The following is a 27,287-nucleotide window of genomic DNA, read 5'->3' on the forward strand; positions in this document are numbered from 1 at the left end:
TTGTATTAGTGCAGGCATGACATTGAATGACTTGGAGTGACACTTCGTTTTGACTGAGAAAATTTATCTGCAAGATGCATAGTATCAGTAGAGAACGGTTATGCTGCCACCAAGGTAAGTATATACAGTATACTGTATAACCATCATGTCACAGTCTTGTTCTTATGGTTCTTAAGTAAATGTACTAAACCTGTTACTCAAGTTGCAGACATCTGCAACTTTGATGACATTCAATTTCAGAAATGCCTCCCAGAGATCGTTGGACACATACTGGATAAGGCTAGCAGTAGAAGCCTAGAAGGTATGAAAGTTATTCTCTTGCTTCCAACATTATCTCTATTCAGCTAATGACACATGGCTGTCAGTCAATGTATCTGCTACCACCTTCGGGAACTCAACCCAGTTTTGACATGATCTATCACTTTTGCCTTCAAAATGAAAATTCCACTGTGTGTTTCCTTGGTCGTCGTCTTCATGGAAGTCCTGACTAGCAATGGGAGTTGCATCAGCTGATAAATAAAAAAAATGTGATTTTTTAGACTCCACTTCTTGGAGGGAATAAAAGCAATTGTGTGTGTATGTTACATTATTGCATGTGTCCATGTTCAAGTTATAAGCTCTTAAACATTCTTCCAGTACCTTCATGCACTCTCTCTCTCATTATACTATAAGTTTAGATATACGTATTCGCAGTTTAAAAAATATTTCAACGATTTTATCTAAAATTACAACTTGATAGTTCATCATACCTCTCAACACCTGACCTGTAAAATGCCTACGTTATCACTGCGTTGTGGAGTGTTTATTTTTGTCCAAAATCAATTTCTAGTTATTAGTAAACAATTCGTTCAATTGCCTTTGTGTGTTGCGGTAGACCCAATCGATCCCAGAATGAAGAAGAGCAATACACAGACTTCGCTATACTAAATTAATCAGAAAACAGAATGAGGAACCTGCATGAGTATTATAACAGGTTTTACAATGAATTACCTGCATAAAGAATTTCATAACTTTTACTGTACCTCCGTTCATATTCTCTTTCTTCCATCCTACTGTCCACCCTCTCCTAACTATTGATTCATAGTGCAACTGCAAGGTTTTCCTCCTGTTACACCTTTCAAACTATTACTATCAATTTCTGTTTCAGCTCTGAATGGCCTTAGTTGCCCCAGTGTTTGGCATGTATGCCTAAAATCTATATAAATAAAAAAACCTGCATAGCCTACTGTACAACTAAATATGAATGACATACAGCATCTCTTGTCCCTGAAAACACAACAATTTAATCATTCCTTTCAATGGACAAAGAACTGGTAGGGCTATATTATTCGGAAAAATCCCAAAGCAATAGAATGCAGCTCAATTTGTTTATGAACGTCCCCTTATTCACGCAATTGATTTGCAACAAGCCTGGCCATGCTTTTGGTAATGCACGTGTGTTCGTTTTCTATAAACAAAAGCATCCGTAATTTTTGTATGTTTCATACTGTTTTTTGGTGGAAGGAATTTAATTTGATTTCTCCTGTATGATATGGTTAATATTCAACAACTGACGCTTTTCTTGATATTCTAACGATAAAGATTGCTGGCTAGACTGCTATTTTATTACAAAAGGTGTGACTCATAGCAGTCATAGCTATATGGGATGAGGTCACGCACCCCTAGAAAGTATAGCGCCATAGCTGGCTTTCATGAGTATGCGCAAACTCGAATGAACAATCAGTACTTTTCTTTTATATGGGAAAAAATGTTTTTGGATGTGGTTATTTGGCATATATGACGATGTTATTATTTTTGTAAACAGATGAGCGAGCACTGTAATGTGATAGTAAACAAATCCCAAGTATTTTCAAGGAGGTTGCCGGATGAGTTTCTTTAAAGGGGTAAGAAGCAGCATACCTCCAAATGAGTTGTGCAACAAGGAAATTTGATACAGTCTGCACAGACAGAACGAAAACGAAAGCTTCGAAATTCAAGATTTAAAATCTTAATGAAAGAAAGCTAAGTAAAACGGGAAAATACCTCAACAGTCTTTTTTTGTATTTAGATATCCTTTACGTTATTTACAAGCTAACGCTAAATGAAGAAATGTTGAAACCAAATTTATTTTAGAACAAGTAAATCTTCGCTGATACTCACTTGCAATAGTATCGATAATCGAAAGTTGTTACTGAAAGCAGCACTGTGTTTTATACCCGGATACATCAAAACACATAACAAAAAAGTAATTTACCGAAAAAATATTACTAATCTTATTTTACTATGCCACTTTATAAAATAGATGTAATTATAGAAATGAAATTTCAATGAAAAAAATTGACTTTTTACAGACCCATATTCCTCTTTGAATCATGGCGTCCCTACTGACAGTGAGGGGAGTATTTCCAACAACTTCGATTGTTGGTATGACCGATGTCCCAACCCAAAGTTCATCTGACACGCCTAAATCATTAATTATTTTCGGCGAAGCGGCGTATTTTTAAGGTAAAGTACTCTAGATACTACGTGGAATTCGGATATATCAATGTATTCCTTCAGTGGAAAGGGAAGAACTGTCAAACTGTGATGCGGGAGGCGAAATATGGCCTGTTAGAAATTCTCGTTTTGGGGGACCTTAGGCCACTGGCTTTTTGACCCGATAAGTAAACAACCCCAGGCAGGTGCACAGAGCTGGCCTGTCAACACCTTGCGTAATCGTAACGGGGTCATTTTAGCGTCATTTAAGGTGCCATTTAAGTGATAGATTTCATCTGATATTTCCCATAACGAAATCGCGAGGTCTTTCACCAAGGCTACCCCGCCAGCGTCAGGATTCTTTAGATTCTGGGCACGTTCTTGGGGTGGTCATGTGTCTTGGATGTGACCGCCGAACGTGACCAGCATAAATGACATTTTGGTAATGGTATGATCAAATAATTTAATGAATTTCACACTTGCAATTTGTAGGGGAGGGTAGGTAGCCTACTGTAGGTCTTTTTGTTCTTAAAGTGGTTTGCAGACATTAGCCTTTAGCCATTAGCCTTTATTGTGCCTTGTGCATTTTTTTACCTTTGTTGTGGGGAGAAACTTCTCATTGTTAGTGTTTCTACTAATTATTAAATAACAGAACAACAAAAGATGGCATATCCGAACCCTTATGGAATGGCACAACCTCAAAGCAGTAACATTGGAAATGATGCAAATCTTCAAATTTTTATCGATATGTACACAATTTATAATTCACCGGACCACTGTGTTTATTAGAAAAATTCCAAAAGGACCATTATTTGACTTTCTGATTTTAAATTTAGTTTTACTGAGGAACTAAAATGTTACAGTGTTATAAAAAATAGTGGCGTTAGTAATACAGGAATATATCTTAACCTAACCTAATCTAGGGTACCATGCCCTGTATGACTGGGCTGCTTCATTTCTTCATGGATCTCCCCTTAACCTAGCCAAAGAATTATGCCAATAATGTAGGCCTTGTATTTAAAGGGCTATATACATCATAATTTAACTTAATCTAGGCCCAGTACCTAGGCTGTAGGGTACTATTTTGCTTGACTTGGGCGACCTGTGCCCTTCCTGGACCCTTAACCTTGCTTAAAATTATGCCAGTAGTAAATATAGGGATACAGCCAAACCTAATGTAATGTACAGTGTCTTACTGTAGTAATGTGACTGGCTTGAACCCTACCTTTAATCTTGCATATAGTTTTCTTATGACGCTTTTTACTTCAAGCTTGGGAAGATAAGGCTGTACTTCTAAAGGGTTATGGGGGACAGGCACAATTTGACAACTTAGACCAGTGAGTGAACCATGTGCACAATGTTTCTTAGAAACCTGTAATGAACTACATTATTATGTCGCCTACTGATTCTTATGAAGTCTATACAGGCAGTCCCTGGTTATTGGCAGGGGTTCCGTTCCGACACTGCTGTGATAAGTGAAAATCACCGATAACTGAAAATTGATGATTTCCAGTTATCGGCGCCTCTGTTAGGTATGTATTGGCACCAATATGCGGAAATTGACGTATTTCGGCACCGAAAATCACCAATTTTCGTTGCTAGACAAGCCCTGAAAAACCGAATCGCTGATAACGGAGCCCACCGATAACCAGGGACTGCCTGTACACAGCTTTGGCAGGTGGTGCCTTCTGTTAGATATGATAAGAACAATTCAGACAGTTTATGCATGACTTGAGGTGCAAGGAAAGTATTATAGGGCTAAATTGTTGAACAGCTGAAGGTGAAAGGATCTTAAAGATTCAGAATATTTACTTTGAGAATTTATCAGGCAGTACAGGTCAGAAATTATAAAATTAGTATGTCAGAGATGAACAGAAGAGATTTCACAAGCATCAGGTAAAGGGTAGATGCTTTCACAAGATGGAGACCTGTAAAAAGACCCAGGAATCATAGAGAAATGGGACACACACACACACACACACACTCTCTCTCTCTCTCTCTCTCGGCACTACACAAGCAACAGCAGCAACTGTAGGCATAACTTTGAACCAGCTGCTCTCACTATCTCTCCTTTGCCCAAGACTAGCTAGGCTTGCTCTTAAGCAATATTACCCAACCTCAGCTTGTTTCTGGCATTCCCCAGGCTTAACCTCTAATGGTGCCCAAAACTCCAGGTACTTTTTAAGCCGCATTGACTAGTCATAACCTGTGGGAAGCATGCTCCTGCCTCCACCACTTCCCTGCAGTGTCTCTCTCCCCTCTTTCTCAAGCCAAATGCAGACCAGTCCAGTAACTGTACATTGTTTAATGAAAATCCCTTTTTCCAACTTTGGAGACATTACATAACATCCAGTGGCTTGCGGCTTCTTTCTTGACCTTCGTCAGTTGCTTGCTCTGTTTAGGAACTTGCTAAATAACATTACTGTACTGGAATTGGGCACAGGTATTATACTCAGTTTTGGTCTTTCTGCTGCTTCCTACTCCATCAGTCTCCCATGAGCCAAAGGTTCTCACTGCACTGCCTCCACACCATTTGTTACCAGTTATGGATTAGCTAGTCCAAAGATCTGCAGTTCCTGTATCCTCCACTACCCAAGTATATACAGTATATGGTTTATGTAATGTCATTACTGTATACCTGTATGTACTGTATATGCTTTGTAATTATTGTCATGTTCAATTTTTCCTAAGCAAACCACAAATGAATTACCAGTCATTAAAAAACCCCACTTAATTGAATTATTTTTCTAACTACAGTGCATATAAGAAAACATGACAGTACAGTATTATTAAAAATACAGACCTTCAAAAAATTTTGTAGAAAAAATTAATTCTTGCTTTTCATAAATTGGTAATGTGAAAGAATTTTAATTGTTCCCTGATTTGCAAGAACGTCAGTGAAACTTTGCAAATCAAAGGAAAAGATTTTGGAAAGACAGGAATTGTAGTTCGCCGCAAAGAACAACAGATTTTATGTAGACTTTGCTTGATGAGTTTGTATGAAGTTATTATAACTTAATTTACTAAAATTAGTCTGCTTGTACCTTCAAGTATGTGAAGTTCTTGTGTATATATCATCATTTTAGATCTTACTAATATTTTAATTTTCTAGGCATGGGGGACACAAGTCCATCCGGGGCTGAAGAAAAAATGTCTCCCGAGTCAGACACAAACCACCATTCTGAGGAGTATGATGAGCCAACAGTTGAATCTGATGTTGAGGAGGAATCAAGAGGTAAAGAAACTAGGGCATTGACATATATTAGTTTTTAATTTTTATTGTTGACTGTTGGTATACTGATACTATGGAATGATAGTCCCATTCTCCAGTGAAACTGACATTGAAAACCTGAATAAGAAAAAATTTAAGAGTTGATGATTGACTATTTTGGATCCCATGAAAGTCAGGCACTTAAAGCCAAAGAGAATATTATAATCATTATCATTTTGTTTTATAGACCTGCAACTACTTTAGTATAATGTTTAAAGGAAATACAATTCTAGATCATCTCATATAAACCCCAGAGTTACTCAGGGTGATGGAATTGGATCACTGTTTACTAAGGTGAATTGGAGAAGATGTAATTTTGAATTTATCGACCATTTTCGTCTGCATAGTTATTCTCCGTAACCATTGTCAAAACATTGTGTAAATGTTGAAGAAAATGGAGGTATGACTAGTGTTTCCAGTAATGCCAGTTTACCTTATTAAATTTGATAGTGTGTATTGTCCTTATATTACAAACCTCTTATTTTTATTTATGCCATAATACCCAGCTATGATAGGCAGATAGAGTATTTTGTTCCATGTCTGTCACTTGCCATCTGAGTATTTGTCACATTTTGAATTTGATTTTTTTCATAGTACAATATGTACAGTATTGATCTTGTGAGTTAACTGCCTCCTGTTATAATCAAGGTTCTGGTAATGCACAGTTGTATATTGTGTAAGGAGTGGTTCCTAGTATTAAACAGCAGAAACAGAAATACTAATAGTGCTGTGGTGCACTTGAATTTGTCAAGGCCTTTGGGGTGAAGGACATTGGTTAATTTTATGTCCTCCTTTGCAAAGCACCTGCAACTATTTTGCCCTTCTTGAAGAGGTATTGCCCCAGAGGTAATCCCTACCCAGATTGTGAGGGTAGGTCTCTAGTGCCACAAGTATTCCAGATGGATGCAGACTGATGAACTCCATAAAAGACACCCCAAATAGGATGTCTGTAAAACATACAGGTACTTCCCAGTAAAACCACTCATGAGCTGTTTATATATATATGTAGCACTAGTCAGTAGTCTAGTGAAAATATGATATACTGCTGTGGCACTGAAATTATATATTAGTGTCAATCTGAAAAAAGATATCCTTTGGATATCATAAAAGTATGGATTTAATGACTAAAGATAGCAGAATACCACCAAATACATGGACTTTTACTTAGCTATGAAGTGCTATAACTCATAGATTTATATAAATAATATAACAAGAAGAAGAATGGGGAGGATGTAAAGTGTTAACCTTTACTTTAATTAAGGGTCATACAAAGTGAAATAATCACAAAAATGAAGTGTTACTGACTAACATTCAGGAAAAGGCCAGTAGCATTTAAAATGTATTTTGCTTAATGCTCACACTACATGAAAGTATACAGAATGTTAGTCAACAGTCAGTAAGTAGGTTAATTAGAAAAAAACATACTGTATAACCATTGAAAATGCAGAGAAAAGTATAGTGAAGAAAGTTTTATATTATTTTTCAGCTTACATAAAAGAAATGAATTAGAAGATATCAGGTTCTGTAATTAGCAAGACTGCAGAACTGCTAATTATTGCTAAAAATATTTACTATCCTAAGACCTCAAAACAGTTAGCAGTAAACACCAGAATCATCCATAAATGTAATTTACATATTAAAGACTATCGTAAACACTTAATTAAACTAATATGGAAATCCTGTATTGTTCTTGTGATGAAAGAGGATATTGGTATACTTACTCCATTTTACCACTGACAGGAATTTTAAGCAGTTGTGCTGCGTCATTGTTAATCGTACTGTATTTACTAAATGAATGAAAGGAAAGCACAAAGATGGAAGTCAGAAAATTATAATGGTGAGTGGAATGAAAAGCATGGAAAAACAGTTCACAGAATTCACATGTGATACTGCTGGAACAGTATAGGAAATGATGTGTTCATGGAAACAACCAGAATGAACCATATTGATTTATAAGTGCATGTGCAACACCTGCTTAAGGCTTTTTATTTTTATATGAAGAACTTTTGTCTTGGGCATTTTATGAAGCAAAATGGGCAGTTTAAGTAAAGGGATTGTTTTGAAACCATTATATTTGTTTTGTCGAGTATATGGAAGAAGCACGTGTGACAAACGATAAAATGTTTACGAAGTCCTAAACTTTTGTTGGACATTTAAGAGTTGCGTGCTGAACTATCACATTCATAGATATCTTGTGATATCTAAGATAATTCTGCAATATTTATGATAATTCTACTTTTTAACTAATGTTCCCATAATAAGAATAATAATATTAGTAATACTTTAATGGAAATCAAAGCACAGTCACTTGTGCAATAGAAAAATATTTGTCTGACATTGATGTTGGACTCAGGACTCTCAAGTGACTACTATCACTACTGCTACTACTCCTACTGATGTTTAGAATGACAGGTAAAGATAAGGTTTTGAGCAGAGTCAGTGCGATTGAAAATACTATATATTAATTCAATTCATGTTTTTTGCTGCTCCACTTTATCTTTGTTTGGCTTGGTTTCATCATTCATAGATCCTTAATACTATTCAGGGACTTTTTAAGAGAGGAGAGCTCATTGATGCCCATTATAGTAAACCAAATATCGTGGGAACATTTTTTTCACTGCAGATTTTAGGTTTAGCCACATCAAGTGACTGGTGCAGCAAGCATCTTGGCTGTGTTTGTACAGAATGTTGACACAAGTGAAAATCTCAATGAGATAACCATTGCCAGTGTACCTTAGAAGCATATACAGTACCTTAATTCCCTTTTCATTTCTGTTGGTCCAAGTCCAGGTGTTCACAACAGGTCTTTCATTCACTCCAGCAACTTTCTGTCACTTGCAGACTGCTTTTTCACCTGGGCTCGTGCTGGTATAAAGGCAACTTTAATATATACCCACCACTAACCTTATCTACATCATTCAGTGTATATAAAATGGTAAAGGCCTGTATTTGAATAGAAATATATCTAAATGTTTATGACAGAATTTTAATGCATTTTAACATAAAAAACCTTTGCTGTGAGTTACTTATGGCTGGCTTTGAAGTTTAAGCTCAGGAAATTAGTAGATGTTTAAATTACTAGCTTTGCAGGAGACGGTGTTTTCCAAGTAGTGAATTAACTAATCATATTCTAAATTCATTCTGTTGTTCTTCCGGTAGTTGAACTAGCTTTGGATTAATAAATTTCTCTACCACCCAGTAGGTTGAGCACATGATGAGGATCTTGTATGTAAGACTGCGTGTTTTAAAAATTGTAGAAGTTATTGATTTAGTACTCTTTTGATAAAACGTATTTGAGAGAAATCTTGGGCATCACTTTTTTTGGGGGTGGTACATTCTAAAGGATGGTGCAGATGCTGTCAGAGTTCAAATTCTCAGATCTCAGTGAAAGTAATATGTCCTTTATCTGGAAATGTGCATTATTACAGGTTTCAATCAGAACCTTACAGTTTGTTCGACAGTATCAGTTTGGCTTGTGTGTCATTTATTAATTACCACATTTCACAGAACTTATGTGTTATTTTTGTAACTTCAAGGAAAAGGAAAGGGCTTTGCCCCTACATTTTTCCAATGAAAAACCTTTGGTCTTGTTGAAAGCATTAAAAGCTTTGCGTCTCACCAGCAGGCCTAACAGTGCTGAGAGCAGTGTTCTATAGTTGATTTGTAATGGTTTCATATATCTTTTTATTGACTTGTAATTCTCATTTCTCTATGCATGATTTAAAGCAAAATGATAATTATTTTTTATTTTAGTACAATTAAAATAGTGTGAGTAGTATATTGTGAATATCAGTGCAGTACATAAGCTGTGAAGTTAAAGTTTCTTGTTTATTTTACTGTACAGCAAGTAGTGTAAGGGTCAATGTCTGTCAGATTTCTTGTCAGATTTCTTAGATATCCTTGTAAATCCAATCTAGAGGACAAGATAAATGTGCAGATAAATTTTTTTTTAGCAAGATTAGCCTTTAAATATATCTAAATGTATATTCATTGTTTTGTAAAACATTAACTTGCAAGCTATGGCTTGAAAGTTGATGTTAGGTGAGAATCTCACATAACACATAAAATATCTCTACTAAAGCAGGTTAAACAAAGTATTAATATCCTTCAAGGAAATAGTTTTATAGTAAATTTATAACTGCTATAAACATATTAATGTTCAGATGATAAAACAGCTTTTTCTTTCGCTAGATAATCTCTGATCCTTTGAATGAGATGCTTTAAATGACATAATTTCTCAGCTTCAATGATTTTTCCCATCTTATTTCTTTCTACTGTGTTTGGATTTATAGTGTTTACATGGCAAAACTTTCTTTTCTATAGCAGATGCAGACGATGGAGAGACAGAAGACTTAGTTGTCTTGGATCCCACAGCTGTGGTGAGTGTGTAAGCATTTTTGTAAGCTAAGTTTTAGGGTTTTAGAGCTTTCCCAGGAATACAACATTTTAATACTTTTGAATGTTATGTTTAATGAACTAGAATCAGTTTGGTTTAAATACCAATACTGTACACTGATTTCTGCTTTTACAGTGCAGTAACAAAAGCAGACACAAATATCAAATGATAGTGGAACTCTTAATATAGAAATTGGCTGTTTGTCACAGGTATCACCTTGTTAGGGAAAGCTAATAAAGCCACATGCTATTGGGAGGTTATCTCAGTACCTATCACCATAGAACTGAGAGAGCTGTCTTGGTCATCTGTCAGTCTTAGGCCCTTAGGAATTTGTGATTGATAGCTTCTCTTAAGAGATGCTGTTTTTAACTTCCTGACTTGCCTTGATCTTTTGCTTAAAAAAAGAGAACCATGATCGGTTTTTCAGCACTGAGGTGACAAACGGGACCAAAGTAGTTTGGTTTGGCAAAATGTTCATGTTAAAGCCAAGGAAGATGTAGATGTTGGTTCTTCATGATGGCTGACTGAGAATTTTTGTCAATGGAAACTCTTGGATCTTGTTGATCTTTTAAGGTGATGGGAATTTGGTAAAATCATGCCATTGTTGACAAGGTTAGATGGAATGAAATAAACTCCAAACTTGCAGTACACAGTAGGCTTATTTACGCTTTTATAAGCCAGTATTAGGTTGCAAAACAGCTTCCATATGATGTCAGCTGATTGCTGGCCTTTTAACTTTCCATTTACTGTAACTCTAGCTTTCTCAAGAGAATTCTGTATGTTTTCATTATTTTATGATGGCAAGATGTTTTCTTTGCCACATAAAGCCAAAGTTTTTTGTAGGGTAACTTTTTGCTACAGTGTAGCCTTAGTAAAGCCTTAGTAAAGCCTACCTGCCTGACCTGGTTTTGTTTTTAGATGAACATGATACTTAAAACAATAATTATTTTGATTTTAAACAATAATGATTTTCATTTTAACATTCTTAACAAGGAAGTTTTAGTTACAGAGAACAAGTGTTTGTTCATGTTAACAAGTGTTTGTTCATCTTCGTCAGCCGATCACTGGCCTTTGAACACTCCCTTTCAATCCCTTGTGGATGCAAGACTAAATGAGAGGCATTTTCCATCATAATATATGGACAAAAATCACAAGCCTCAATGTGTAGTGTGTTCCATTCTGCTGAAAATTGTCAAAAAAGTATAGGAGAATGTAGAAAGAAGCAAACCACTTACAGTACTACTGTGAACAATGTATGGAGAAGCCACATTTATGTATCATCCATGTTTCCAGGTATACCACACTCATAAAGTATAAAAGAAGCATTGTCATTGTGAAATATGATTACAGTACTTCATAAGTATTAATGGTGAACAAAAAGGATTAAGGTTCCTACTTAAGATTTAAAAGACCACTGAGCTTTTTAATTTCAGCAATTTTTGGGTAACCCTTGAGGATTAGAAACCTTTATTTTATATTTTGATGTATTTTAAGAACCAGTTATATAAGATTGTTTACCTCATTAACGGAACATCAGCTTCTGCATTGTGGTTTTTATTTTGTTCTATAGCTTTTTCACAAATGAATTTCTATTTTCCAGAAATAATAATTGTTTTTAGACAGATTGGCTACGGTCGTGCAAATAATGTTCATTTCTAGGAACAGAGTGGAAGATGAGTACGCAAATATTTTGATTTAAAAGAGGAACTTTTGCAAAAGATATAAAAGTACTATATTTTGTATTTTTCTGTGGCAAAATGGTTAAGGAACTTCTGTATTACTAGGAAAGCCTGTTACTGTGTATCAAAAAACAAAACATCTTGGTAAAGGGAAAGTATTTACTGAGGCCCTTTTGATCAACTATACAGTTTTCTCAAGGACTACTCCTTCTGCCAGAAGACTGGGTGAATTATCATTTTATGCATTCTTAACATCTTGGATGGGCTCAAATTGGCAGAGGTCAGAAAACCTTTGGGGAAGGTCAGTTTACCGAGGGATGTTCCAGTTAATGGGCCATTGTTATTGGCAGGATGAATCTAACTTTTATGTATTGAGTCTGATCATCTTTAAAGTTCACTGATTTTGCCTGTCTGTCCTTTCAAAAGCAATATGATGTATGTATACCCAGTAAGGGGCCTGTAAGTGCACCTCACATGGTGCATTGTAAGCATTACTAAATGGTATTTGCAGCATCCGTTTGACCCCAAGCTGCATCTTCTTTTCCAGCCTTTTACCTTACCTCTATTCTGGCTTCTTTTGTTCAGTTTTGCTTTTAAACACCTCTGACTATTACTTTATAGTGCAACTATGTGGTTTTCCTCCAGTTTTACCATCTTACTTTGTTTCTTTATACTTCATTTCCTTTATTTTCGGGATCTCTCCTTGCTGTCCAATCACATCAGCTCACCCTTTTCACTGTCTTTAGCACTGAATGATGGACAGTGTCTCAGTGCTTGGCTTGTAGCCCAAATTTCTTAGTGAATAAATGAATGATACCTGTATATGACATGTACTGTTCTATGCAGTATAGAGAGCGTTGCTAAGAAAATGGAGGAGGCAAAGAAATGAAGAAATAAGGTGTCAAGCAGCTGGCAAAAAGACTGAAACCTTGAAGATTGAGATGGTTTTAACTTGTAATGAGAAGGGTTGAGGAACTGTATGTCTGAAAATAGTAGATTTGGATGTACAAAGACCAATAGGATGGTCCAGAAATTCATGGATAAAGGACAGAGATAAAGACTTAGATCAGATGGAAATTCTGGCAAAGTGCACAAGATGGATGCGAGAGAACGTATTTCACATCAAACCTGGTAAAGCAAGAAATTGGATGTAAAAACAGTGATGTTGATGAAAACCTGCAGTACAGGTAATGAAACTTCAGTATGTTGAGAGAAGAGAGATAACCTATACTATATGTAATGGGGCTCCATCTAGTCAGGATGTTCTTTGAGAAGATGACTCCAGAACTCTTGTTTCTACTGATTTTTGGGTACTGTTTCATTCTGAAGAGTATAGCACATGTTAGATAAGAATTTTACACATTTAATGGGTACTGCTTGCATATAAGAGGATTTTCATTTAGTAAATTGGATGTATTTTAAAATGAGAATGGTCATCAGAGTTCTGAATTTCCCTTCTTTATCATTATTATAGTTATCAAAAATGTTGTTTCACCAGTCATCCTTGCAATGGTAGAAGATGTAAGATGAGTTCTATACTCTCTCAAATCTTCTGCAGTTTTTGCTTAAATTGCAGTTTGATCCAGCTTGTCACATGTTCTTATAGTATGGCTTCCTGAGCCTTCCCACTGGTCTTTGGCCTAATAGAGCTGACAGGTCTCCCCCCTTCTCATACATGTCCAAACCATCTGTGTCTTTTAAATCTGTCTGCTTTGTCCTCCCATACACCACATATCTCAGCAGATCCCTGATCACCATCTAAATGGGCCTCAAATCATATAAAGTACATTGGGTTTTTCTTTTTGTATTAAATATTTAACCAAGGAAAATGGAACATCCCATGGCATACCAATTTTTGTGGAAAGGACCCATAAATGACAGATCATTTTCACTATACAGTATTGTGTGAACACTTATTTCATTGCAATGTGAATTTTTTTTTTTTTTTTATAATAGCATCTAGCATTCCACACTCATTTTCTGTTGAATGCAAGACTTTTGACTGATGTTCCATAATTTTTTAATATAACTTCTTTAATAACAAGAATAAATGGATTTTTAGTGCCAGTAACAATTATGGAGTCCATTTTGGGTTTTGAAATAACACCCAACTGGTGTATGTTTCACCATAAATCCATCACTTATGTACAGGTCACTTCATGGACTTTGAAAATCCCTGCTACTGCAATCTTTTGTACAGCCACATTTTCTTGGTTTTCACTTAAACTGCAGTATTTTGTTTTGCAGACAAGAAAAATGGTAGTGCATTACACATTCACTACCTATACCCTCAAACAACTACCAAATTTTTTGTTTGTTTGCAGATATGTTAACTGTTTCGGTGTTCCCTGATTGGACCATATTTCAGAATTGCCGAAAGATGTTTTATTTCCATTATTTCTTTCACAGTTTTGTCTGTACTTCATCCTTTTCCCTTTCATCATGTGATCTTATGCCACTGTCAGTATTCACTTCTGTAAGTGATTATACGTAGTGTATTGTTAGGAACAGTGACCTTTTGTGCAGTATTAGTATTTCCAGTGATTTCTTAAGGCTGCTTTTTTGGGAACTTGATATACTGTATATTGATTTTGACACTTGTAAAATAGGTTTAATACAAATTGTCAGTTAGGCACCAAACAGTCACTTCATTGATAGTTTTCAAGTTAGTTCCTATTTAGTTAAGATAATGAGAAAGATATTGACCCAGTCAGTGCCAGTGTTCTTGTTTTAGTTGATTTTCTTCTTTCTTGGACATCAGAAGATGCTTTTGGTCTCACCAGAAGCCTGAGTTCCATGGACTTGACATAGGATCACCAGTCAGATTTTAGAGATTGTTAAGCTTGGGGTCTTTCCTTTGTACAGTATTTTGTCTTAGTAAACATCCTTTGGAACGCTTGGATGAAGCTTTCCTTTTAGGTCTTCCCCTGAAGAAGGCCTTCTGGCCATTGCTTATTTGAAATAGATAAGCAAGCTCCATGGCTATTCAACAAAGAAGCGAGATTTTATAGGTCTTTCTTTTGGAATTTGATTTTGTTGCAAACTTTTGGGTAGTCAGGACTTAATGCTGTACCCTTGACATCTCATCATTCTTTTCATCGGCCAAAAGCAAAAATCTGCTGTACCCAGGTAGAGCAATTTGACTTTACCCAGAGAGCACTAAGGCTTCTATGTTACTATGTAAAGTATGTCCAGACTGCCTTTGTCTGGAGGTTGCACCAGGACAGAAAGTCATCTTAGGGATACAGTTACATAATATATGACTGTTTTCTTTGATTTTGTAAGAGGGATATGGATGTTACTTTGGTTAAAATGGCTGGCACCTGGGTTACCACTCTTTTTGAAATTGTATTTTAAGGTTGTAACCCATATATTTATGGCCTGCTTCTCTATAGGATTAGTAGTAGCTACTTGTCAAGTGGTTTCTGCTTCAGTTGAGATTCTAGAATCAGTTGATTCTTCTTCCTCCTCATCATAGCTTTCCAGTATTTCATTTTGTCATCTTACCTTCCAAATTTACCAAATTTGGGAGGTAAGGTTTACCAAATCTTTCAACTTTTCAAGGATTCTTAACAGATGTGCAGTTCCATGCCTCTTAATTTGTATTATACTTCTTATTTTAAGGGTTATAATCTTAGATATGTGACTCCATGCTTCTTCAGAGCCTTGTCTCCATGACAAATGATAACAGAATTACCTGTGGGAGGCTAGCAACAATCCATGCTACAATTTTAGCTATACCATACTTTAAAATATTGGGTTTTTAATGAAAAAATGTAATTTATCAAAATCAAATTAAAATTTTTTTTACAAATCCATTACAGTACTTACAGTTCTTGCCTCCCGACCTTACTTTCTCCTGGCAACCAGTTGTCAAGGCCACAAAAAGGGAGACAATTAGGAACCAGTGACATTTGTGTTTTTTTTTGGGGGCAGGGGAAGATCCATTGCTCTTGTTTGTTAAATAGAAGATGGATTTGTTTGTTTCTTGGACCACAAAATTGGGCTATAGTATAAGCAGTAGATAAGAATAAAAAAACTTCATGAAAATAATTTGTCATTCTTTTCTTTTTAGGATGTGGACCTCAACCATCGACGTATCGCCAAAATTGAAAATTTAGAGTCTCTAACTTGTGTGGAGAACTTATGTCTCCGTTGGAACCTCATCAAAAAAATTGAAAACCTGCATACTCTGACGATGCTCAAGGAACTTGAACTTTATGACAATCAGATCACAGTCATAGAAAATTTATCTGCGCTGGTAAACCTCGAGTGAGTACTAAATATAAGAAAATGTTATGGTTTCTCAGCCGATTTAGATTAGCTCTGTTTATAAACAAATTTCTTATACTGTAAATTCTCTCTTAACTACACAAATAGGTCCAAAGGATACAGCTAAAGTAGAAGATGAACAATTCAGTACATTTCACTTATCTTTAATTAATGAATGTCTTTATGAAAAGTTTATAACTGAGGCGACAAGAAGAAGCTTCATGGCCTAAGCTATCCTGCTTGGCATAGGACTAATGGCATTAGTTTACTATATCACTGGTATGTTATATGACAGTGGAACACAGTTTAATATATTCCTCACATACAACTTTTATTGTGGTGGAATGGATTAGTGAAAAAAGCTCTTTTATTTTTGGCAAAATTGAGTTTTCTCACCATGTTTGTCAGCCTTTTAAATGCATGCTGTGGGTGTGATGGGGAATTAGCTGTTCCTTCAAGTTTTCTGAATGAGAAAATACAGTCTTTTGGGGGGAGTTATCAACAAATCAGACAATTGAACAATTGTTTTACAAATTGGAATACCAAAGTAACACTGTATATACTGTATTTTATTATTATTTTTATATCCAATCACTTCGCTTATTTCTGCTTTGCTCCAACACCTAAACAGTGTCTGGATTGCACATTATTACTGAATCAGAAGGCTATCTAATATTTAGCAAATCAGGACACATTTCACTAGATGAATCCTAAAGAGATGTTTTATCAAATAAATGAAAAAATATCTCTCTCTCTCTCTCTCTCTCTCTCTCTCTCTCTCTCTCTCTCTCTCTCTCTCTCTCTCTCTCTCTCTCTCTCTCTCTCTCTCTCTCTCTCTCTCTCTCTCTCTCTCTCTCTCTCTCAAGTGAACTTGTTTACCATGAACCAAAACTGATTAGATAAACTAAAAGTATTTTACCTATATTGTCTGTGATGGTTGTGTTGGTTATGTTAACTGATTTCTGAATAGAAATTAGAAAACTTATTGTTTTAGTACTACACTGATTCGAAGAATATTTAGCCTAATTTCCACTTATGATCCCACTGGCAGCAAGTGAGAGAATCATTTGGTCACGTAAAATTTCTGCAGCCTACATATTTAAATGGAATAGTTGATTGAATTTTAAATATTTCATTATTTTAATAAGGAATTTTCCCAGTTTCATATTTCCCTCCCAATTGTCTGATGACCAAACCTATAGGATAGCCTAACTTACTCTTCCCATTACACAGACATCCTCCAGTCTAAAGTATGTAAAGTGCTCTGGAGTGTTTTATGTATTATTTTAATGATGATAGCTTATTGCTGGAGCTTCAGGTCAAAATATTTATGTATAATGTTTTTCAACTCTAGCAGTTTCATTTAGCTAAGATAGTTTATGATAGTTTATATACACTTGATGCTGTTACGGAAGAACTGGATAAGATAGTTATTAATATTCATAAGTTTGGTAAGTCCTGAGATTCTTGAAATGTGATTCTGTAGCCTCATTAAACTACTTTATAATAGAAGTGAATACACTAATTACATATATTTATAGCATTAAAACAAATTGTACTTTGTAATTTATAAAGACTTTGTTATTCTTTCTTTTGATATTTTTGTGGATATTTCATAAGAAAGAACACTTCATGTTTTCTCTTTATGTTTGGTGAATTTTTTAATTATAAAAATGAGTTTAATGAGACCACCACGATGTGATTAGTGACAAACATTTGTTGCTATTTGTGAAAAACAGAGTTGTTCACAATTGTTTTTCAATAGGTCTGCCGTCTTTGGATGATAAGAAGAGTTTTACATCTAATCAGATCATGCTAAATATTTTTTTCCTTTACAGGGTTCTTGACATTTCGTTTAACAGAATACGAAAGATTGAAAACCTAGAAGGCCTTGGCAACCTCAAGAAACTTTTCCTGTGTGCAAACAAAATCTCACGTATTGAGAATGTCAATCACTTGAAGAACCTGCAGCTATTAGAACTCGGTGATAATAAAATAAGGGTAAGGAATGTGATTAGTAACTTCCGCATTTAGATTATTTTACAGTAGTACCTCATTTGTCGAACATTTCTTATGTCGAACGTTCCGTTTTTTGACTGAAATTTTAGAAGAAATTTTGTGCCGTTTGTCAAACAAATACTCGTACTTCGACCTGACCAATTGTCCTGTTTATATTTGTACTTGATGCCCTACTGTGTCCTACAAGAAAAACAAAGGCAATAACCTGCATGATAACCATATTCAACAAAATAAATAAAAGAATAAAGCACTTCACAATAAAATTTAACATAAAAGATGAACAAAATCATATGTCACTGCAGTGGCTCACAGCTGACTTCAGATAGAGGGAGGGAGTGTTTATACTGTTGAGGAGAGAAGGAGAAGAGACGATAAAGGTAGAGAGAGGGAGCGTTATACTCCTGAGGAGAGAAGGAGAAGAGATGATAAAGATAGAGGGAGGGAGTGTTATACTCCTCAGGAGAGAAGGAGAAGAGATGATAAAGATAGAGGGAGGGAGTGTTATACTCCTCAGGAGAGAAGGAGAAGAGACAATAAAAACATTACTATAAGCACATAAAAGCAGTAACAGTTCACATATAGAAAATAAAAGAAGGGAATTTCACAATGAATTTAATATAATGATACAATATAAAAACAATCAAGTGCAATACAGTAACAATAAAAAATCGAAAGAGGGTCTTAGTTGAGCAAGTGTTCAGGACTGCGCTGAGTGAGACGGTAGAGAGGAGCGGAAGGGGATGGTGGTGGGTTATTGGGTGTGAGACGGAGGTCCGCTTCCCACTGACTTCCTAGCTACCACTGGGACTGGGCTCGGATGATTTTTCTCTTTCACTACGTTTCGCCTCTTTGCTTTCACTTGCACTCAAATACCCAAATCACTTCTTTTTGTTATGGTAAAATGCCTATCGAGTGACACTTGCTTTTTACGACTTTTTAGCACTGTAAAAGTAACTCATCCCCACATCGTGAAGCACACTGGTGCTGCATTCAGCTACTGCATGCCTTGGGTGGTTTGTTTAAACGACTTCCTTGTGAAAAGTTATTTGATCTCTCTTTCCTTTTCTTACTTGCAGTCTTTACTTATTACTTATTTGTTTGCAAAATCCTCATCTTTATTGGATTATAATTTTCTGCCATTTGCCAATAGTAAGTAAGTTGATGTATGGTGGCATAATTAATCTTCTTCTTGCACTCAAGATCCAAGTGTAAAAAACAAGTTGACAGTTATACACTCTTGAGGGATTGTTTTCCAATCTGCCGGACGCTGATTACTCTCTCTCTCTCTCTCTCTCTTTAACATACAGATGCGCGCACACTATTGACTCCTTTGATTATCCTTGCAAAATGTGAATCAAATTGATTTTGTTATCAACCTTTGCCTTTCCTCGAGGAGATCCCATCTCTCCTCCCTCAATCCCGGTCGACCGCATGCCATTTTCACCAGACAGTTTGTAAATAAAATTTTTAGCTCGTACACAGAAACAAAATTTTTTTTCGAAAATTTTACTTCGTATAACATGCTGTTTTATTTATTTACACCCGTAATTTAACTTTTGAACACATTAATAATAGAAAATATTTTGAAAGGGGAACTTTATGGGTGGGCTGAGACGAATTAGCCTGATTCCCTTTATTTCTCATGGGAAAATTTGTTTCATATTTCAAACAAATCACATTTCGACCAGCCTTCTGGAACGGATTAAGTTCAAAATCCGAGGTAGTACTGTATTTTTGTTGCCACATAATTTGGATCTGGGTAATAATAGATGGTACAGGTATGGTTTTGAGCTTAGAAATTTGAAGACATGTTCATAGAAGTTACAAACCTGCTAGCTTGCCTCGATGTAGGAACCAGTGTAGAATTAACAACTGAATGAAGTAGTACAGTAATTAGACCATAGGTGAAGCAGCTCATATTGAGATTTCTCTTAAATATTTTTCAACTCAGTTCCTATGGTCTTTACTGACTCCAGATTTATGTTTTTAAAATATTCATGATAGAAGCTTGTACTGTTTTTGGTTACCATTTTTGATTTGCATGTAATAATGTTTCATTGTAATCATCAGATGTTTACATGTAATTGTTAATGTACAAATGTAAATAGATTTTAATAAGGGTAATAATTTTCTGTATGCACGTTTATGTACCAATTTTTTTTTCTTAACCAACTTTGTTGACATTTATTTTTAATGTTATTAACTGTTTCCTATCATAAGCCATTTTCTAGAGTGTAATTAAATGTACATGTATGTAAAACAACAGTGGAAAGTAATTGATATTTTGATACTTCTTTGTCAGTGTATTATACATATAGTGTATGTATAAAAAGTTATTTTATACATGCTAAGTGCATGTAATTACTTATAGTTGTAGTAATGACAGTCATACATTTAATAATGATTCGTAGCACTGTACAACTTTCACACCTTTTCTCCATTGATGTCATTGATATTGCACATTGCTGTATGCACAGATGTAATCTCTCTCTCTCTCTCTCCATTTTCAGTACCCTAGGAAACAGTGTTGAAAATTTCCAAATATTCTTGATAAACTGCAAGATATACACACTTTAGTCTCTCTCTCTCTCTCTCTCTCTCTCTCTCTCTCTCTCTCTCTCTCTCTCTCTCTCTCTCTCTCTCTCTCTCTCTCTCTCTCTCCACCCATAGGAAATCACTGAACCAATAGTACAGCCCTCAATTCACCCTAAGCTCATCTTGTTGATTATCAGTCTACCCAAGATTCTTTATCTTGGCACTGTTACACCCTTGGGGCTCATGGACACTACTGGATATGTACCTTTACTCCCAAAAACAAGGGTTGAACTTAGTACGGGGAGTACCTCTAGATATGGATGTCAGAAGAATTACTGTTTACTGTATAGAGTTTTAGGTTGATAGTAATAAGAGAAGACATAATATTCAAAATTAAGATGTAAGAACTGAACAACCAACATTGTTTTCTTCTTGTCCAGGTTATTGAGAACCTAGATGGAATGACCAACTTGAAAAGCATATTCTTGGGGAAAAACAAAATTACAAAGTTGCAGAATTTGGATTCCTTGATCAATCTTGAGATTTTGGGTGTGCAGGTGAGTTGATGTTATTAAATCAGTTAACCGGACCCCTGACCTGAAAGTTTCTGTTTTCCCCTATTTTCCTTTATTTTGTTGTATTTTTTTCCCGTTGATGTAATGTGAAGTGAATGTTATAAAACTTGGAAAATACCTTGGAACTGTGGTTAAAATATTTTGTAGTTCCAAATGCACTCTGAACCAGAATTTAAACATCAGCAGTAGAGATTAATAACACCAAGGTTAACTTTTGTCATATTATTGGTAAAGCTGGTTTTTGTCTTACACTTTTAATAATGCCATTTTCTACATATGTTTTTATTGTTTATTTGCAGAGCAATCGTCTAACTAAGCTTGAAGGGTTGGGTCGACTAGTCAATTTAGAGCAGCTGTATTGTTCCCACAATGGTATTGAGGTTCTTGAAAATTTGGATAATAATGCCAAGCTTGAAACCTTAGACATGGCAGTAAATAGAATAAAAAAGATAGAAAATATTAGTCATTTAACCCAGCTAGAAGAATTTTGGGTAAGTTTAAAGTTTTGTATATTGCTCATGTAAAAATCTACAGTGAAAAGTAATCATGTAGAATTAATTTATTGTAACATTCTGGTACCCCTGTACTGTGATTTTATTACAGATGCTCTAGAATAGCATCATAATATTTTACAATACTTTTAACAAAAAATTTGCAATATACAGATTCAGGTTTTAAATTTGTAATATTGAAAACTTAGTTTAAACAAAAGTTCTACCAGTTGCTATAAGATGTGGTTAAAATACAGAATTTTTAGTGCCAGTAAATCAGCCGCATAATCTTGGAAAATGTTTGGCTTGGATGGAAACATCACCGATCATTAGGGCTAATCATCTTGCCATGGTTCTTCAATTCTTTCAAGGAATTAATCGTCCCCTAGTACACCTATTCATGTATCATTGCTCGTTCAAAGAAAATAACAAAAAATGTTTTAGGACAGTGGAGTGAAAGTACAGTATTGTATATCTTTTGAATTACTTTAAACTTATATTGTTATTTTGTCACTTTTCAGTTTAATGGCAATCAGATATCAGACTGGAATGACTTGAAACAACTTGAGAATGCAAAGGGATTGCAGACAGTGTACTTGGAAGGCAATCCACTACAAAGGGATGCAAACTACCGACGTAAAATCAAATTGGCTCTTCCATCCCTAACCCAGATTGATGCCACACTTTGTCGGTGAGTTTCATAGTAAATTTGAAGTTTTAAGAATGAAACAAAATATTTTATACAAACAATCTGCCATGATTTGTGTTAATTCACTATGTCAAATTTCGCTGGACAATTAACTTCTGAAGTGTTGCTTAGGGTAAAAAAGTAAGTATAGCTTAGTTTTACCAGACCACTGAGCTGATTAACAGCTCTCCTAGGGCTGGCCCGAAGGATTAGACTTATTTTACGTGGCTAAGAACCAATTGGTTACTTAGCAAAGAAGAACAGTAGCAAGAAAGCCAATTGCTGAGTGACCATATGGCATATTGGTAGGAAGGAACTGCCAAGCCTTGCAGACCCAAAGCTGAGATGTTCAGGAATACAGTATAGAAGTGAAAGTCAGTGAAAAGCCAAGTAATGGAATAAACAAAATGAAGGTTAAATTCTAACCCTCTGGCTTAACCCAAAATCACTTTTGAGTGGCACAGGAACATAAAAGTTTCAACAGGAAAGTTTGCCCTTCAGTCAGAGGAAAAGCACCTCCAAAAGTGAAAAATACTGAGAAATCTTAAAAATAAACCCACCTGTGGTACACGTGGTCTGTGTATTCCAGTTGAACTGTGTAAGGCTAAGAACTCCAGCCACAGAACCTGGAAGTTACTTAAGGTGACCACAACCATGTTAGGTGATGAAGCTTAAAATCTTGGTGTAAATTATAAAACTTCTAGATCTCCTCCTCCAGTAAGTGAACAATATATATTGCTGCCTTTAAAGACTACAATAAAAGCTATAGTAGTTTTCTTTCTCAGTTTGTTCTATACACTTCCTGATTTTCACTTTAGCCAAGAGGAAATAAACAGTTTATAAATCAGATTCTCACTCAATCTTTGTTGTTAGGAGACTTTATTGTCCTACGACCCTTTGTGGGCTTGTTCACGTGTGGGATATGTATAGGGTTTGTATCATAGACATAAAGGTAGATCAGTGATATTTCATCATAACATTTACCCAGATCAAGGCATTTGGTGCTTTTGGGTCCCGATTTAATTCAAGATTTTACAGCCATATCACACTAAAGATACAATAACTGCAAAAAATACTGATCACTGTGCAAGGCAAGCATGTGAGTGAGACTGAGAGCTGAGATTAAGATGCTGACATCCCTCAGCAAAGCTTGCAGATCCACAGATCTTTTTTGGACTAACGTTTTAAAAAATTTACACATTTTTATGAAGTTAAGGAGATATTCATATTAGTCAGTGAAGAAATAGTATTTTGAGTATTTACACTATGATTTTGTTTCCTCTTGGATTCCAACCAATATGTTCATCACCTGCAACTCCACCTTTGTTTACGTTTTTCTCAACTGGGGACAGCATCTGCTCTTTGGGTGTGATTTTTATTTTTTAGTTTTGCGTGATATAGTCGAGTTGTGTACTGGGTACACAAATAAATTATAAAAAAATAAGTAAAACTAAAAAATGAAAAATACAATATATTCGTATAAAAGACTAATATGTATATATTTTACACACACTTCTAAATCTTTGTAGTTTTCTTTACATTTTTATCAGAGTTGCCTTCAGGATTACACAAGTGGCTGCAAAGATGAAAAAAAATGTTATATTTAATTATTGATGAACATCCTTTGGCTTATGAAATCCATGAACTCAAACATATGTCAAGCAACACTGGTGAGAATACTTATTTGCCACAGTGGCGTGGTTCAACACAAATAAGAATTCCAGTAACGTTTTCTGTAAACATGGGAATGGAATTTTTTTTTTACATTAAGTACAATGCACTTCAGAACTTTAACCTTCTTTGTATTACATACATATTGATTTCTGTATATTTAAGTTATGTTTATTGAATTATATTTTCCCCTTGCTAATCCCGACACTTTCTTAGGTTTCCGACTCTCTCAGCCTTGATCTAACTGTGTCTGTTCATTACTAAGCTTGGCACAGGTTTGCTGGTACTCTTTGTTGTTTTGCCCAATGCTTGGCTTGACAGCTCAAATTTCATAATCAGTATTCATCTTGGAGATTCAGTGATGTGAGGAAGTCCCCTTTCTAGATGTTAGTAACAAACTGACACTCTTTGTTTCTATCTAGAAAGGTGGTCTGTAAGAGGTATTAGTTTAATGGACTAAGGTTCATAATGGGATGTGAGCTTCGTATAACATTGAACACTACAAACTTGTAGATGTAGAAAATATTTGACACTTCCTCAATTGCTGTCCATCATTGACCTAGCCTTGCTTTCAAAGGTTTGAAACTGTTCCAAGTCCCAGGTAAAGGGATCAAAGATCACTTGGTGAGAGACAAGTGGAAGGCTTGTATCTAGGAATAGCAGATTGTATGACATCCTTCCAAGGTTTTCTTGACCCATGGTTCTGCTCCAGTCTCCTGCCAGGACTTCAGATTTCTGAAGATGACATGACTGAAATTGGCTGAGACTGACTGCTGACACCTCCTCATATCTCATGAGGATAGTTTGTTGCTGCTTTTCCCTCCTTTAGCCAAACAAAAAAGGAGACTGCATTATATGATTTGTGCATTAAGAAACATTGAAATATATTAAAAGAATATGCTATACTTACATACATTACATTCCTTTTCCTTATACTAGTGCTGCATAACTGTGACACTCATTATTTTTCAGGTAAATTTCTGAAGTGAATTTTTTGTCTCGACGATAGCTTCCGTCAGTTCCCAAAACTGCCAAATTTTCATTGTCTTTATCAGGTACACATTAAGCGTGAGTGATTGTCTTGTTTTGCACATGTAGTATGCATTTACGTGTTAAATTTTTATGACTAACATGTTTAAGAGTACTGTAATTTACTACAAATATGCATCTCATTTTTGGTTACAGCGTAAAGATAGTAGGAACTTTAAGACAGAGTCTTGTGATTATACATTTTTTTTTATTAGAAGATAGGTATTTTATAATGTATAGTCTTACCAGTACTTCATTCTTTTAATTTGCCAAAGAACCAAAGGAAACCATATATTTTGTGAAATATGGTCCAGCCAGTTATTTATTTTTTTCACTTATATTGGAATGGTTGCTGATTAACTGCCTCCTAGTACTTTAGTGTGAATGTTTGTTACGAAATTTTTTGTGAATGGTTGTTAATACAGTGTCTAACAAATAAGTTGTGTAATGTGCTGTGTAATGTGTCCTACATAATTTTTGCTACTGTTCAGGTCATTAATTTTATTAATCTGATAAACATTATGTGTAAATATTCATAAAAAGATATTATATTAATTGCAGTTTATATGACCTTATCAAGCTTAAAAATATTTTAAGCATTTTTATAGTAGAGTAGGGAACTTAGTAAGTTGTTCATTTAATAAGTTTGTTTACTTTATGTGCAGTGAGACCAAAGGGCTTTGAACATTACCAGATGCATCATACCTCACAAGATAACAAAGAGATGTAGCAGTTTTCTGCCTGTCTATATCTAACTTTTTCCTCTTCAACAGGCAAGGAAAGAATCCAGTGAAAATTGGTCTGTTTTAGTGTCAGCTTGAATGTAAAATGGGTTTGTTGTCATTTTTCTGGCTGTCACACTTTGTTGGGAAAAGCGGTTTGTGGTAGATGGTTATTTAATTTCTTCAGTACAGTATAGCATGATCAATTTAAAATTACTATTAGCCATTATTCTGTATCTTTCTTAGGATGAGGTGTATGATTAATATTTCGTATGATTGATAAACTTCCTTTCGGAGCTAAATTAAACTAATTAACAGTTAGTAATAATAATACTGTAATTTACAAAAACTGGAGTTAACTCCGTAAATCACAGGACTTGGTGAATCTCATTCTATGGATTTGTTACATTGCTTACACTGCCTGTACTGCTTTCTTGTATCCACTGATATTAATCTTACATTTTTTCAAGCTACTGTTAGCAGATAAAACATTCTACTTTCTTTGTTTTGGACACAGTAGTCATTGGCTTTGCAGTTTTTCCTTCACAGTGTTAAAGTTGCATTTTGGCAGGTACAGTGTCGTTGACCTTATGAATCTTTGTATCTTAGCAAGACACTTGATGAAATAGGAAGATTGCACATACTCATCCAGATGTGAGCCTAAGACCCCATGGAAAATGCAGCAGTTCTTTTGTCTAAACCAGAGAAAGAAGAGCAAACATGATTAGTCCAGCTGGATTTGATCCGTGAGGCTCTAGACTTCCCTTTCTTCTTCCTTCACTCATGTGGTGGAAGAGGAAGACGACAAGTATGAGAAAAACAAGGAGGAACAATAAACGCCCTTCCTACTTCTCTTCTTGCGAGTCGACCTTGCCTTCCATTTTGGTGGGTTGGTTGAATGCTAGAACCAAAGATGTTGAAGAATCTACCTGAGGATCACCTATTGAAAGGCCTACTGCAGTGGAAGGATCCCCTTCCCTTACAGCAGACTTAGACACAGGAGCTGCATGTACAGTACCAAGGGCAGATGTCGTGAAGTGCCAGCTTACGAGATTAACCCTTTTTCTCCTTTGCCAAGTCATCCAGAAAACTTGGCAAACACTGGAATATCCAGTATATGCCAGATCTTTTTCAAGTAGTCAAGATATGACATCTTACTTACTTTAAAGAACAGCATCAACAACTTCAGAGAACAAAAAAGCTGCTGGAGGAACACTAATCCCACTAGTACCTTCATCTCTTGAAGATATGACATGAAAAGCTCTATTTTGGAGGGGGAGAGCAATCCTTCCTAGGTGGGGAAACTTGGGAGGTGGTAAGGAATGGAAGCCAGAGGAAGAAAAGATCCTAGAAGGATCTGGCAGTCACCATGGGGTATAACCCCCCCTCCAACCAGCAAATGCCTACAGGCAGTCTCTAGTTTACGATGGGGGTTCCGTTCTGACGCCGCATCTTAAGCCGAAAATCATCGTAAATCGGAATAAT

The 27,287-nt window shown here is 35.5% G+C and overlaps 1 protein-coding gene across 3 annotated transcripts; it reads left to right on the plus strand.

Moving 5' to 3' along the window:
• Positions 1-2,351: 2,351 nt before the first annotated feature.
• Positions 2,352-25,635, plus strand: sds22 (protein phosphatase 1 regulatory subunit sds22). 3 transcript variants are annotated; one of them, XM_067086295.1, is made up of 9 exons: positions 2,352-2,484; positions 5,567-5,689; positions 10,049-10,104; positions 15,876-16,072; positions 17,911-18,073; positions 21,067-21,183; positions 21,501-21,692; positions 22,214-22,383; positions 25,024-25,635. In XM_067086295.1, the coding sequence occupies exons 2-9, from the start codon at positions 5,569-5,571 to the stop codon at positions 25,025-25,027; spliced, it is 1,020 nt and encodes a 339-aa protein (XP_066942396.1). In that variant the 5' UTR covers positions 2,352-2,484; positions 5,567-5,568; the 3' UTR covers positions 25,028-25,635. The 3 variants fall into 3 exon arrangements, with proteins under 3 accessions (XP_066942396.1, XP_066942398.1, XP_066942397.1); XM_067086297.1 differs by having other exon boundaries at positions 2,353-2,484; positions 10,052-10,104; XM_067086296.1 differs by lacking the exon at positions 2,352-2,484 and adding an exon at positions 2,659-2,902.
• The last annotated feature ends 1,652 nt before the right edge of the window (positions 25,636-27,287 follow it).

The sequence above is a fragment of the Macrobrachium rosenbergii genome, chromosome 42, assembly GCF_040412425.1.
Source record: "Macrobrachium rosenbergii isolate ZJJX-2024 chromosome 42, ASM4041242v1, whole genome shotgun sequence".
NCBI classification, from domain to species: Eukaryota; Metazoa; Arthropoda; class Malacostraca; order Decapoda; family Palaemonidae; genus Macrobrachium; species Macrobrachium rosenbergii.

Coding starts and splice junctions, on each gene's coding strand:
- sds22 (XM_067086295.1), top strand. CDS start 5,569: ATGGGGGACACAAGTCCATCCGGGGCTGAAGAAAAAATGTCTCCCGAG. Junction 5,690..10,048: donor TGTTGAGGAGGAATCAAGAG/GTAAAGAAACTA, acceptor TCTTTTCTATAG/CAGATGCAGACGATGGAGAG. Junction 18,074..21,066: donor TCGGTGATAATAAAATAAGG/GTAAGGAATGTG, acceptor CTTCTTGTCCAG/GTTATTGAGAACCTAGATGG.